General features: G+C 42.3%; 1 protein-coding gene across 3 annotated transcripts in view; it reads left to right on the top strand.

Moving 5' to 3' along the window:
* The window catches only part of LOC307227447 (serine/threonine-protein kinase D3-like), a 41,868-nt gene that overhangs the window by 9,788 nt on the left and 16,119 nt on the right, over window positions 1-15,961 (top strand). For all 3 annotated transcript variants that reach the window (XM_079996766.1, XM_079996764.1, XM_079996765.1), the window contains exons 3-5: window positions 10,343-10,481; window positions 12,823-12,954; window positions 13,793-13,953. In XM_079996766.1, coding sequence (XP_079852892.1) covers window positions 10,343-10,481; window positions 12,823-12,954; window positions 13,793-13,953 — 432 coding nt within the window. The remainder of the gene's footprint in view (window positions 1-10,342; window positions 10,482-12,822; window positions 12,955-13,792; window positions 13,954-15,961) is intronic.

The following is a 15,961-nucleotide window of genomic DNA, read 5'->3' as shown; positions in this document are numbered from 1 at the left end:
TGTCTAGCATGGCCTCTAATTCCACCTGCACGATCTTGCGTTTATGTTCGTGCATATCGTCTTCTTATGGTTGACGTGAGGCCTGACAGGGAGGAGAATACATCAGAGAAGTGATACTGAAGCGCCGGCCCCAAGACATCCCGCTCATTCTCTCCATTCTTTCAAATGTTAAGATGATAAATCTGCGTCGCCCCCTGCCTGCTCAACCTCATAATCGACCTCTCCAACCCACTGTGTGAGCACAAAAAGCCCTTGCCACTTTGCGAGCAATTTAGAGGTGGATGTAGAAAGCAGCACTAACACCTTGTCTCCTGGTGCGAATTGTCTGAGCTGAGCCCCAGTGTCGTATAAGTGATTCAAGGTTCAAGAGGTTTATTTGTCACATACATATACATACGCTCATACATATATGCAGTGAAATGTCGTGGAGCTGACGTTCCTGAGCCTGGAGCAAATTCTCCCGTGACAGCTCCCCTAACGCATGTAACTTTGCTCTCAGGTCCATCATATACCTCATTCTTACTGGCGCTGGCCCTTCTTCACAGTTTTCTTTAATTAGGTCTAGGTCTTGCCGAAGGGGAGAAATCTTGTGGAGGTCTAAAGAATCTCCCACACCTCAACCACTTGTCCCAATTCGACTATCAACATTAACAAACTTCTGAATCATGTTTTTCAGTGTATTATTAAAGTGCTCCACAGGCAGTCAGTCTGGGGATTGTAAACGCTGGTCCAAGTTGAGCAAACGCTCAGTAATTCGTAAAGTTCCTGAAATGTGCATGACATAAAGGAAGTGTCCTGGTCGGTCAGGATTTCCTTCGGAATTCCGACTTGGAGAGGACCTGAAACAGTGCCTGCGCCACATTTTTGACCGTTATACAGGTACTCCTTACTTAATGACCGAGTTCCGTTCCGTTCCGTTCCGTGGTCATTAAAGGAATTGGGCGATAAGCGAGGTTATTGTGTTATTTCATGGTAAGGGGGCGTGGCGATTGCGAACGCTAGTCTTAGTGAATATTGACAGACTGCGGGAATGAGACTGAGAACGGTGATGTGCGATGAGATGCTTGACACTGAGACGCCGTGCACGCAGCGCGCAATACAGACTGGTCTGGTCAGAGAGCTGGTCGTGAGTCCGAACGGTCACTAAACCGCTAGGTCGTTAAGTGAGGAGTACCTGTACTGCACAGGGGCACTGCTTTGGGGAATCGGGCTGCATAATCCACTAGGACTAATACACTGCGGTGTAATGCGATGAGGTCCATACGGAGTCTTTCGAACGAGACCTCAACTAGTGGGAGGGGCCTCAATGGTGCTCGTCGGAGGGTTGCCCAATTGGCACTCAGGACACACGGTGCACCACTGGCGTATATATCTGCTCAAATGCCCTGCCAACAGAAGCAGGCCATTATCTGCTGTAGTGTTTGAACTAAACGACCTGTCCCTAACGACCAAAAAGTATGGGTGGGTTTTTATTCTAACAATAAACAGAAGGCTCGCTGGCCAAAAAAGATCAATAATAAACAGTAATAATAATAATAGCAATCAGTCGTGGCGCAGGAAGAATGACGCGTCTCTAGCTCCTGGGCGGTTGATGAGCCCCCTCTGTAAGACAGACAAACATTAAGAAAGCTTCCTGTCGCGGATCGGACCAATCAGCAACGCTCGGACGCTGATTCGGCCGATTCGCAACAGCTGCCCGGCCGCGGAAAGGAAGCTGCACTGCCGTTTGTTGCCGCAGCTTAACCACACCCTTGATTCGCCACAACAGTATAACATTGTTAACATCCAGTATACTTTTACGTTATCTTTTTTTGGAAGGAATGAACTCATGCATCAAATTGTATGTATGCCTCCATAAAAGGACAGAACTAGAATTTACCACGCCTGTTTTTTTCCACGATGCATCACAAAACAAAGGTGTGTGATGGTGTGTATACGTCTTGGTCTCCTTTTGTTTGTGGTTGGCTGCGCGTGGGCACGGGGCCAGAGGGGTTTGCTGGCTTGCGGCTCTTGACACAACCCCTTCCTGTGGTTGACCATGTGAACTCTGAGGTCGCGGTGAACAGTCAACAGTGACAGGAGGGATGTGGCCACTCACACACTCACTTTCGAAAACACTCGTCACTTCCTGCTGATGGGCTCGTCTCTGATAAGTTAATATTGAAATTAAAGGAAACCGTCTTGTTTTTAATAAATCATGAAATCTGATGATCTAATTTGGAACATAAAATTCCTCTTCACTGTGTGGTGGGCCCTGTGTCCAATTTTTGACATAGTTTCAAAGTTCGAATTGGATTTTACTTAATTTAGTTAGTGTCAGACGTGGAATGCATTTTGGTTTGGGAAGCAAGTGAAGCTGGGTTAACAGAATAACAGCTGTTATTCGCACAGGGATTTTTTGTTTTGTTCAATTAGTAAAAAAAAAAAAAAGTGTATGTATATACTGTGTGTATGTATTATTGTAGATTTGTACATATTGTGTGTGTGTGTGTGTGTGTGTGTGTGTGTGTGTGTGTGTGTGTGTGTGTATGTGTATGTGTGTGTGTGTGTGTGTGTGTGTGTGTATATATGTATATATATATATGTGTATATATATATATGTGTATATATATATATATATATATATATATATATATATATATATATATATATATATAAAATCTTAAATAAAACATACTATTTCTATTTGCTTTGTTTGGAGAAATGGGGAGTGCAGACACCCAGCAGAAAGAGTGATGTGTTGGTCGGCTTTTGGGATGCTGGGATGGGAGCTGGTTCCCGTCTGAGAGCCTGTTTTTTTTAATATATATATATATATTTATTTATGTAATTATTTATTTTATTTTATTTATTTGTAAATGAATACAAGACGGAATAATAGGACGATCCTATAACATTTATTAAAGATGATAACAAAAATAAAAGACAGGAAAGATTTATTATGATTTGAGGGGATTTTACACTGTATTGATATCTATCGCAATAACTGCTTATGACATTTGCGATGGCCTTGGTTTAAATAATCGTGATATACGATATTATGGCAATAATTTAGTCTCAAAATGAAATGAGAACATAATTCAAATGAATATATGCCACAAAATATTCCTGATTAAAGATGAGAATGTTTTATTAAAGAACATTTTCTTTTAAACAATAATTATTACCGTCCCAGGCAGACCTGCTATGAACCTTAAATCCCACGTTAAAGAATCCAACTGAGGTTTATCCTGTTTGCGTGGGTGCCCCAGTTTCCTCCCGCCTCCACAGACATTCAGGTTAAACTAACAGGAGATTCTAAATGATCTGAATGGTAAGCCCCTTTTCCCACATGAAATCTAAAACATTGCTGGGTAAAAAGTAGGTAGTCATTCCCACATTGGCCTCCTTTACAGAAAAGTTCCGTATGGAGTCTGTTCCCACATAGATGACTGTTACGGATACATTACGTAATGCTCGCGTGAGAGGTGTCTAATATCACAACAAGGATTAGATTTAGACCAGCGCTTCGCTCCCCGTCTCCCCGCCCCGCGGACTCTTCCCTCTGCTGACTGAGTGGGGACAAACCCTAAACCCAATGTTATTATATCAGTGTGATAATTTTCAACCTTTCTCCACCCGTTCTCCCTCTCCCTGTCTGCTTGCTCCTGCTACGGTGCCGCGATGTCAGCGCACCACACCCCTAACTGTAAAAGATATGGCTAGGTTCTGAGTGGCATTTTTAAGAAGAAAAATAATAAAATGTAAGAATATAAAGTCTGTCTCTATAGAGTTCAGAACTCCAAAACTGAAAGTGAAAGTGCGCAGTCTTCGGAGTCACATGTCTCAACATAGGAGGAGGAGGAGAGGAGCGAAAGAAGGCGATAGAAGACCCTCGATCTGCACCTGTCTCCCTCTTTATGCGTAATTGCGGCCGTGATCTCCGGCTGCCGATCCTCCCCCCGTTCCTCTCAGACAACACATCAAGAACATTGTGTTTTTCTTTTTAGATGTATTTAAAATCGTGGGTTTACCCATGGGTTGGCCCATTGGAATTTTGCGCGATTGCCTGAGCCTACGGTGATACATAGTTGGTTTGATACTGTGAAAAATGTACTTATCATAAGCCACTTTGGACAAAAGTCTCTGCTAAATGATATAATGTAATGTAATGGACGTTAATGCCAGCGAAAGCTACTTAGAGCAACTCTCGGGCGACACCTGAACAAATTAACTATTCCTGAGATGTCTAGCAATGGCTTTGTTTTGCGGTCAGCTGTGGCAAGCGCCTTCATATCTTATATTCATTTATATAAATATACTCATTTGCTTTTGTCGTTGGAAAAACATCTTGAAGGGCCTTTAGTGTTTTGTTCCCTGTCTGGAACGATGGGACTGTTGTTGCTGCCGAACAAGAACAGAGGAAGAACCCAGGTCTTTTGTTTCCCCCCCCCCGCTGACAGAGGATGTTGTTGTGATTGTAGTGACAGATGCAGAACGTAAGCCAGAGAGATGTGGACACTGAAAAGCATGTGTACGGACGGCCGGATGGGACAGTTATGGCATTATCCGGACAGATGGTATTAACCTCATGCAACATCTCTTGTAATTCTATAACTCTATTCATATAAATGTTGTTTCCCTTTGGCGGTGTAAGCGTATACTTTGGTGAGAAAAGCGCTACCTGTAGTGCTTTTTGTGGTGATATGAAAAATACATTTTCCATAACTGCGGACCACAGTGCCACCGATGCTGCTGTGGACCTGATCCTAACCTTATCTAGAGACAAGCATATAGACTCCTGAGTTGCCCTTCTCTCCAAGCATTTGACTTTCAGTTGGTTTTTCTAAAGAAGTTATTTTTCAACTGTAGGATACAGAGCTTTCTGCTCTGCCAAAAAAAGCAACTATATGCGGCACTTTTTAAGAGCAGCTGGATTCGGAGCTCCTTGCAGTGACTTCCCAAAGCGTTCCATGTAAAAAAGTACACTTGTCCTGTACACTTGGCCTCCTGGGGATCCCGATTCTTGTCTCGGTCTGAAGTCAGATTTGCACTGGACTGTTTTTATCTGGGGAGATCCATTAGTTGGGGTCGTCGAGGATCTTACCAAAATGTGAATCTGCCATGCCCATGATTTGGAAAGTAAAAATTTTAGTCCCATGCAAATTGCTGTCTTGTGTAACTCAGGTGTGTGACTTATCTTACCCCAAAAATGTATTTCACTCTTTGAGCACTTATTCAAAGTCTTTCTGATCGAAAGCTGTAAAGACTCCAATGGTAATCATTATGTTTAAAAAGCATTTTGTGACTTCAAATATTCGCATCTAGAGATTGAAATCTCAGAGCGTTGTGTCATAGATAATGTGTGCAATGGGGCATAATTCCCAAATCCAATGCCAAAAGGGGCTAATTCAGTCTCTCTCATGCTCTTGGCAAAGGAATTAGTTGAAAATTACCAAAGGAGGAGAGATGATCAAAGTACAGTATTTTCTTGACTGAGGTGATCTCTACAGGCAGCCTACAACCACCCATCAGTGACCAGAGTTGGTAACACAGGTTTAAACAGTGTTGGGGAGGGAATCCACACTGGTGTAACATTTAAACCCCTGTGCTATGACTATCTAGTGAGCATGTCGTGAAAATTTTGGGCTTTAAGCAAAATGTATATTTAAGTTCAAATATCCATTAATTTGTCTTGACATGACTTGAAAAAGGACCACGGTAAATATCGTCAGTAGAGTCCAGTATAGTTCATTCTGACATTGAGCTTGCACAAATGGATGAATGAGTGCCTTTCTGCCCTCCCAGTAATGGTCCATCCTCTCCATCGAGCTGAGTGTACCATGACAACCCTGACCCGCTCAGCGCTGCTTCCTGCCGCTCTGCCTTGAATGGTGGACTGAGGTAGTCCAGTATCAAATAGATGTTTGTTTACCTTCATAGTTCCCACCAGTTTGTTTTAGTCACTTGTCCAGGCCAATTCCACCCTGTGCTCAAGAGGGTCAAAGAGATTTATTGCCGAAAAGGCTCTCCGTTTCCCTGCAGCTGAACTTTTTTTTTTTTTTTTTTTTTTTTTTTTTTTTTTGCTCTCTTGAAACTCCTGTTTTGTTTGTTTCTCTTGAAACATTGACTGTGATTCTGTATAGACTTCAATGAGTTTAAGTATAATATTGGGGGAAAAAAATGCCTGTATAAGGCCCGGTCAATATTACAAAGGGAAAAACAATCTCCATTGCTCAGTATATTGTTTGCCTATAGCCCTAGAGCATGGTATTCTCAATTAAAGCCCCTTCATTTGGGCAGTTATGTGGGTATAACAAGTTTCAAAGAAATGAAACACAGGTCAGTGTGAAAGAAGCAGATTGAGAAAGGATTAGAGTGATTCTGTGTCTGCTTGTATTCATTGTGTTGTGTTTTTAATGCCTGTTGTGTAAGTGGTGTTTATGTGTCTATGCATCAGGTTTGGAAATGTGTGTTTGAATGGATGTGGATTTGTGTGTGTGTGTGTGTGTGTGTGTGTGTGTGTGTGTTGTGTGTGTTGTGTGTGTTGTGTGTGTTGTGTGTGTTGTGTGTGGTGTGTGTGGTGTGTGTGTGTGAAATTGCTGTTTTACAGCCAGGATTATTGGTCTGGAGGCAGAGTGGTTCTGTGTGGTAATGGCCCGAGTTCCCAGGGGATTAAGATGCAGCGTGTGTTGCCAGCTGTTTAGGTTTTTATGCAAGGAGTGACGTCCGGCCTGCATTCCATGATGCCTTTTCTTAAAGGTCATGGCAGGCTGCACAGGTGTTAGCCTCACATCTCTTACAGCCACTCCGTCACTCACTGAGACCAGTGTGAGTTTGCGGGTGACGGTACATTTCACTGCGGGTGGATTTGTGTTCATGTGTGTTTTTTGTATGTTGCAAAAAACGTGTGTGTGTGTGTGTGTGTGCGCTACATTGCGTTGCCGTGATCCGGTGTGTTTTTAAGTGAGATTAATGGCTGTTAAAACCTAAAGTGGGGATCAGCGCTCTGACTGCGTTACTAAGCGGCCCGTTCTCCATTAACAGAACTCCTGGTGCCTTTTTCCAACTCACCTCTGCCAACATAGTACAAGACTAACACTGACATATAAGAAACTCAGAACTTTTTATGACCCACCTATGGATGGAGCCAGGGGGGTGAATTTTCTTTAGAACAGTTAAACGGCAAAGGTTGTCTGGGGCAGCACAACTAACGTTCATTATCTGGTGAGAATGGGTGTATCTGTATCTGCCGCTCATAACATCTCGTGCTGAAATACTTAATAATTCATGATTTTCATTAGTTGTTGATAATGAACTTCAACAACCACACAGACATGGGGAGAACCTGCAAACTAACAACAGCTACTAGTACTGAACCATCACATATACACTGCTTATTCGAGTTCTCTCAAATTTCTCTAAATTGATGTGTATGTCTGTGGTCCTGTGGGGGAAAAGACAGCACATCTACCAACTCGAGACACGGTGCAGCCATAAAATGTACGTCAAGAATAATGAACACTTGCCCAATGTAGAAAACATTATATTATTAAATGATTAAAAACATTTCTCAAATGGTGTGATGATGAAGGCATTTGTTTGGCCAAAACTTTTAGTTTTTAATCATGAAATAATTCAAAACCTTTCTACATTGAGCAAGCGTCGCGCCTCCTTCACTGTGTGTGTCGACCTGTCGGAACACTGAGCTGCAGCTGCAGCAACGTTTCCTGACCGAAGTTGCATTGCTGATTTCTATGAAATAAAATCCAAGACCTGTATTTCACAGGACTATCGTAGAGGACTACGAGATTGGAAATGGTGCAGTAATTGACAATTCTGAGAGAAGTAAGCTGAAAAATACATTTTTGTATTGCATATTGTTAAACTGTAGAAACCTAAAAAAATGTAGGCCCAATATAGGTCTGGCACTAACAGGCTGACCCAGCATTGCCCTGGCTTGGCCTGTGGGTGTCCGTGCCCGGACACCCACAGGCCAAGCCAGGGCAGTGCTGGGCCTCAGTCATAATGGATGAGCAGGAGGAGAGACAAACTGCCAAACCTCTAATGAGATGTGTGCCGCTTCCGCTCCAGCAGCCGTCAGTGTGATTTCCTGCCTGCCATCACTTTGAGCTGCACCGTTCATGCAAACTACCTGCACTCTGTGAGCTTTCTGCGAACGCAGCTGGAGACCATTACACGCTGCACAACCCAGTGCAGGAAACCGGCTCCTCCGCCTGCGGGCTGCAGCGGCTGGAAGATCCCCGAATTTATGAGCTACACCCACTGTTTTAGCAATGCAAACGTATGGAACCAAACGAGAGTGCAAAATATCGCCTGCTTGCCTCATATTTCAACCATCCAGATGTACATCTACATATAAGTGCTGTTTCCATGTGTGTGGCAGCTGTTTTTGGATTCACTTTAGGCCGTTCCTCAAAACGATTTTTACTCGTGTTTGAGGTCCTTCTATACTAGATTTTAATTTGTTGTATTAGGGCTGGGTGTTGTAAGATGCCAGTACGCTTTAAGTGATACCGATACCAATGTAGTACTTCATTTGAAACCTCTTTTTTCTACTATACCCATCATGTGAATAGAAGCATTCAGTTGCATAAAATGCCACCACTCCTCCCCATCCAAATGCATTTTGAAAGTGTTCAAATTATTGAAATATAGAATAATTATTGAAATATTATTGAAATAATAATTATTTCATAAATTATTATTTCAATAATATTTCAATTATAATTGAACTGTCCAATAACTGTCAAACTTTAACAGACTGTTATAGCTGCTGCGGTAGAGAGCCAATCACACGTTGCATTAAATCAAAAAACACTTGCTATGATTGGCTGCAAGCAAAACCATACAAATAGTTATTTATTTTCTAGATCTGAATACAAAAATGATTGAATACAGGTATTGTTTGACTGGATAAGTTTCAATACTACTAGGTATTGGGTTAATCCGATCTTTAAAGGAAACCTTAAAGGTATTGAGTACCAATACCCAGCCCAAGTTAGTATATAGTAGTAGTGTATAGTACATATACTAGAGCTGCCCCCTCAAAGTCGGTGAGTCAAATCATCAGTCGGAAACTCATCAGTCAACTGAGATTCTTCAAGTCGAGTAGTCGTTCGACAAAGGTTCGGCTTACAAAATGCACAAGGATAACATTTCAATTGGAAATTATAAATAAAAAACAAATTAAGAGCTGAATTAACACTCCTTTTTTTTCTGCACATTACGCATGGAAAGGTGGTGATCCAGGCGCAATATGGGCCATCGTCTCCTCGGGCATGTGTGAGAGGCTGATAATAACGAAAAAATGCCTCTTGGACGAATATCTTAATCTTATTACAAGTTACAAATGGGTTATATAGCCTGAATAAATATAATTCATTGTCTTAATTTCTCCAAAACCATTCACGGTAGCTTATTGATACTATGGTCTTTAATACGTGTGGATGGTAGCTCAGGCGGTAGAGCTGGTGGTCTAGTGATCTAAAGGTTGCTCGTTCGATCCCAGGCTCCTCCTGCTAGCAAGCTGTAGTGTCCTTGAGCAAGACACTTAACCCCTAATTGCTCCTGATGGCTGCGTCCGTCGGTGATTGAACAATTGTAAGTGGCTTTGGATAAAAGCATGTAAATGAAATGTAATGTAATAATTTAGCCCTGGGGCCCGTTTAATACCGGGTCTCGGTACCCAACCCCCGTTGCTCCTCCCTACTGTTCATAGTTCAAGCTCCCTGAATGAGCTCTGTGGCTTTACTATTGAGAAACGATTGCGAAATTCTAACTCTTACTCACTCTGCTTCAAATTCTGACTTCTTAAATGCAGTCCAATGGGGCGAACGTTTAAGCCTTAAAGACGTTCAATTTCCTTAAAAAAATAAAACAAAAAAGGAATTTTGTTCATCAGGTGTTATTTTTTCCCCTGGGTAGTGGGTGAGATTTGGAACCAATCCTCCAAGTTTGGTATCTGGAGTTCTTAGTCTCTGAGCTCTAGATACCTTAAGGGGTGAATTCCAATAGAGTTTCACCACTACATGATTGGGCTTCTTATAATTGGAGCAACTAACAATTAACTAATAATAAACAACTAATAATTATAATATTATTAGAGCAAATAATAATGACAACAGATAATAGTAATAGTGATTATTATTATACGCTATGGCCTCACTGTTAATGCCCATACAACTCCTGAGCTTTGATTTGTTTGTTTGATTTGTGAGTGCTAAGAGACAGCGCCCAGCTCAGACGTTTAATTACCAGCAAACAGATGCTGTCATGTTCACTGTGGCCGTGCATTCTGCAACCACACTCAGATTGATTTTGTCTTCCTGTTGTTCTGCAGTTCCCTGAGTGTGGCTTCTTTGGCATGTACGACAAGATCCTGCTCTTTCGTCATGACCTCAACTCTGACAACATCCTTCAGCGTGTGACCTCGGCCGAGGACATCCAGGAGGGTGATCTGATCGAGGTGGTGCTATCCGGTAAGTTCCCGGCAGCCTCAAAACTCCAGGCCGTTGGGAGGAATGCTGCTATGTCAGGCTTGACATTAATGCTTAACATTGATAACATAAGGATATACTTACTGTATAAGCACTTATAAGCTAAAGCTGGCTAAGGCTGTGTATTGAGCTCATATTTGTGGATTCACTAAAAAGCATATTAAGCATATTTCCTCTCATTGAACAGTTATTTCAGTAACAAAGAAGTCCTTGGAAATTACATTATTATGTTTCTGTAAACTACCACAGACGTAAGACTCTCTGGGTAAAAGCACAAGCCAAATGGTTGAGATATACATTAAATCTCAAAAAGACCAAATTTAGTTAAGTATTTTAACATTACTTTATTTTGTATATCGATAACATTTTATCAATAACTAGAGAGGTAGATTTAATAAAGACCCAAAATCAGGCCATGTTGAATTTTCAATGGAACTGAGTGTAGGGACATGGTCAGTGCCTTGTTGAAGGGCACTCGGCCATGACAAAATGTTCTCAAGTATCAGGGTGACCATGGCAGTCAGAGAGACAAAGAGAACCAGATAGAATGTGTCTACTTCCCAAGGGCCCTTGAGCAAACTCCTCTCATCTTATAGATTATCGCCTAAAATGTCATTATGGGGGGATCAGATGTGCGGCTCCTGCAGCAGCTGGTAGCTGATTTAACTGTTAGCTGAGGGGCTCTTCTGTGACTACATGGCAAGCACAGCAAGACTCCCCCCACTCGTCCAGTAAACCCCATTAGAGGAGCTCCGTGTGAAGAAGGACCTGGCTGTGACACGGTTTTGTTTCCTCAGCCTCGGTGTCGCCTCCGGATCACCCCGGGTGCTCCCATATCATAATATTATTGGCGGGACTCTCATTTCCTTCTCCACTGCGGTGCGGTGGTGCCTCCGCATAGACGGGCCGGGCCGCGAAAGTTGAAACCCACACACACCCGGGCGCTTTCACCTCCAGACGCAGAGCACCCTTCTCTCACGGTTTCGAGTTCCACATGGGGAGTGTGCGGCACATACCGCTCCCTAGCGACTCTAGCTCCCCGTCCTGTCCTCAAGTGGATCCTCCCCAGAAAACCACAGCACAAAGTTTGAGACTGAGCGTTCACAGTTTCTTGAACTCTTCTCGAAGAACTGTCGAGCAGAATGCACAGGATTCTCAAATGTGGTTTGCGTACCCCTAAGGGTGCCTGGAGGTGCTACAGGGGTTTAAAGAGTGAAAAGGTCTCCTTGATCGTATGTGAATGGCGACCAATCTGGAAGGCTGTTTTTTGTTTTTTTTGACTGGTGTGAATTTGTTAAATGTCGGATCCTGGCCCCAGTTCAGTTGGTGTGAAAAGGTTGGAGGAGTCACAGAACTGAAATACGTGGAAGAAAGTTTTACTGGTTCTTCGGAAGGGAGGCAAAATCATAGGCACACAACAATTTAACTTCATTTTATTTTCTCTACAAGTGATCTGCCCAATGGAGTGAGGTGGTTTGACTTGTTTTCAATAAAACTCTCTTCTTGAGTGGTGCAAAAACATTTGAAGGTGTCTAGAAGCAGATGGAGCTGCATTGTGGCTTCTGATTTTCTTTTATCTTTAACAGAACCTTTCACCATCTGCCGCCCGTTGAACAATGGGGGGAGAAATGTCTTTGAAAATGTTCAGGAGCGCATCCTCCATGAGAGAACATCATTGCCATGGCGTTGGGGTTTTGTTGCAGACACCTTGTGAAAGATGGCGGCCTTCGTGTTGGGGTGCTGATAGAAGGGCCAGACGCGGAAAGAAGAATCCGCCAATAGTCCTGACCAGTTATTAAACCCAGAGATGGAATCGAGAGAGGCGGAGCCACATTTTGTCCTCTGCCAGCCGTACAGTTGCGTAGTTCTTAGAAAAAAGTAATCATCAAATCTTCTGGCAAGGCTTTGAGAACAGGACACAATATCTGCACTGTGATCGAATAATGATCATGCAAAATAAACACATGGTGGACTCTGGCTTTGATCAAGTGCAATGTCTGAAAAGTTCCCGTCTAAAACAGTTTTCATCCAAGCAAGATAGCGATCGTTGGCATGGTAACAAATAATGTCTTGGCTTTTGGCTTGTATCCTTCATCAATCACTTTCATGGAATGGAATTTGTTTGTAAAAAAATAATTAACATTTCAATTTCAAATCAGTTAACTTATACAGAGACTCTCTATAAACAACTGTATATTCTCCAGCTGACTAGGGTTTAATTTACCTTTCCCTCTTCACTGTGTGTACCTGGATGTACTTTATCTGTTTAATATTTGCACAGTGTGTGATTGACTCACTTCTAATCTCTCCTCCACCGTCTCAGCCCTCGCCACCGTTGAGGACTTCCAGATCCGCCCACATGCCCTGTACGTGCACTCCTACAAGGCCCCGGCCTTCTGTGACGACTGCGGGGAGATGCTGTGGGGGCTGGTCCGCCAGGGCCTCAAGTGTGAAGGTGAGCGCCCCCCTGGCCCACGTAGCCAGGGCACCGCGACTTCAAATCCCCGCTCTCCGTCTCGAAAAAGTTGATCCCATTGACACCGTGATTCTCCACACGCGGGAGCACATTTTAGTCTTGGGGGAAAATAAATCTTGCCAATTGAAAAATTGCAGCGGTTGCTAATGTGGGTTTGATATTTGAGCCGTGAGAGATGGATGGAGGAGACGGAGTTGCTCGAAGCCGGTTGTTGTTTTAGTGACTTCATTAAAGTATTACTTTCACTAAACCTGTTAGCGCAGAGCTTGGACGGAGTTCTGCTTTGATCTCGGCACAAGTCAAGGGTGACCCAGCCAAGGGTGACCCGGCCTTCTCCTCGAATCACAGCCCAGACACACACACACACACACACAGACTCACATGGACACATGCACACAAACTGTCACACATACAGTCACATGTCCACATATACACACATGCGCACACACACACACCCAGACATTTAAGCACTCGAATCAAAGCAGGAGGATATCTTCATCGCTTCCTGACACTGTTTTCTCAGAGAGCTTTCAAGTTCTGAGCACAGCTTCGGAACCTCCAGATGGGATAGTCTGTCACCGAGCACAAGACAGAAACAGAGACTGATAAATACCCTTCTTTCCTTTGGAACCTGTCTGTCTGTCTGTCTTTAATCATCTATTGATGGGCTTATAGTCACTCATGGATTAGCGTTAAAATTGGCACACAAATTAAGTGTGTTCTACCTTACATCTGGATTTTTCCTCAAAGGCTGACTAATAATTGCAGACAGAAATTTGTATATATATATTTTTTTTCATCCACATATGTCCTGCAGGATGTGGACTGAACTACCACAAGCGATGCGCTTTCAAGATTCCCAACAACTGCAGCGGGGTGCGCAAGAGACGCCTGTCCAACGTCTCACTGACAGGCACCGTCCTGTCCATCCCCCGTCAGTCCCCAAGCACCGAGCACATCTCCACACCGCAGGAAGAGGTAGGGGGATGCCGCTGTGTGCCACTAAAGGATTTTCCTTGACTGTTAATGAATGTGTTTTTTTTAAATTTGGTTGTATAATAGTTAATACAGTAATGAAAACCAATGGCCTCCATGTCATGCGTTATGCCACACGTTCTCAACCTTGGGGTGGCGACCTCACGTGGGATCACATGATATTCACATGGGCTCGCAGGACATTTCTAGGACTGATAGATTGTTATTTGATTCATATAGTTTTAGTGTAGCGATTTTGTGAAATCGGTTTGAAATATATCTTAATTTCTATATAATCCATTTGGATCACCCTCTATGATTGGGGCCCTATAAAATTCACGGCATCGAAAATCGCGTCACATGTGAAATCTGCCGCCGCCCCCGTAATTGACAATTTGTAAAAAAAAAAAAACCCAAAAGAAAAACACGTGAAGTGCTACCGTTCCAAGCCAAGTTGACTTTACGGTTTGTGTTTCCATGGCGATAAAGCTGGAATCAGCAGCAGTAAGTCCCTCAGAAAAACTACAGTGACGGCGACAAACAGCAACAGTGTTGTTTAACGTCATGCGCATGCGACTTTAATGGAGGTGAGTCTCAGGCTGAAGCCACGAACATAACGGATAAAACTCTTTATCTCAAACACGATGGAACGTTCAGTGTCTATACAATCGAGGTTTACCCATTTGGCCAAAACACAGATTTTAGGGTTTTTTTTATTTCCTTGTTCTCATTTCCGTCAATATATGGAGTCTGGCATTTTTTTTGGCAAATGTATATGAAATGTATATATTTTAATACTGTAGAGTACGTGTTTATCTCATCTCAGTGAGTCTTTTAAAAATGGCGCCATTGGTTTTTGTTTATTTGCCACCGCCGCTGTTGGATGTAAACATAAAACACCGGGCACATAAAACATAAAACAGGCGTGAAAACTGGCATTAAATATAGTTTTTCTTTTAAATTCTGTGAAATCTGTTATTTTTGAGAATTTTGGTCTGTGAAAATGGGAAACATTTACCTTGAACTTGATAGGGCCCCATCGATGATATGATAAAAATCCACATGAGACAGTTTACTAATATGCAATGTGGAATATCTGCACCTACATCAGTAATGTCAGTTTTGGCAGGACAGTAAGAAATATCCTTATTCAGCCTAATTCTGTTGCTTATACATACTAAATGTGAATTATAACTCATAAAATTTGTGGTGCTGACTCCAAAACAATAATAATGATAATAATAATAATAATAATAATAATAATAATAATAATAATAATAATAATAATAATAATAATAAATATAGCTGCAAGCAGCAATGCATGGGGTCCAGGTAAGTCGTGTTAGTTAAAAATTAAATCTGAAATGAAATCACTTCCTACCGACACCAATTTCAAATTTACGAGTCGCCATGGAACACAGTATCAGTTTGTGCTGTCGCTCGTCTTTACCCAGTGCTGTGGCATTTCTGGACAAAATAATGACTTCCCATAATTACGAAAACTTTGACTGGAATATATTAAGATTAATATTATAATTAACTACTATTCAAGATGACATATAACCGACCAAATGAATTGTCTCTGAGGGAATACAATTTTATGTTATAATCGCAAAAATTCTGGCTTTGACTATGAAATATGATGTTTATTGTACACAACTATTACTTTGGAATTTGACATACTTATGTTTTTATTTATGTAAGCGCCTTCAGAGAAGTGTGTTTTTCCACGTTATTCTCTTCCCTGTGGCCGCTCTTAAATGCCTCCTCTTTTTTCAAACGAAGCCGCCTGCATTTGGCTGTAAACCAGGACTTGTCATTGTTATTACTCATCGTGGTGCCTGTGGAAATAGAGCTGTACTCTCAGAGGCTGATGGATGACGTCTCAGCATCCAGACTGTGAAAGGAGGTTGTGGATGGTGGTGTAGCGTGATCCACTGTGTTCTCCTCTCTGCTCGGATAGTTAAGCTGCTTGCGTTTCGAAAGTTTGTGTCTTATATTCCCTTGTGTG

The sequence above is a fragment of the Zeus faber genome (genome assembly GCF_960531495.2).
Source record: "Zeus faber genome assembly, chromosome: 2".
Classification (NCBI taxonomy): Eukaryota; Metazoa; Chordata; class Actinopteri; order Zeiformes; family Zeidae; genus Zeus; species Zeus faber.
This window is presented reverse-complemented; position numbering and strand designations above follow the sequence as displayed.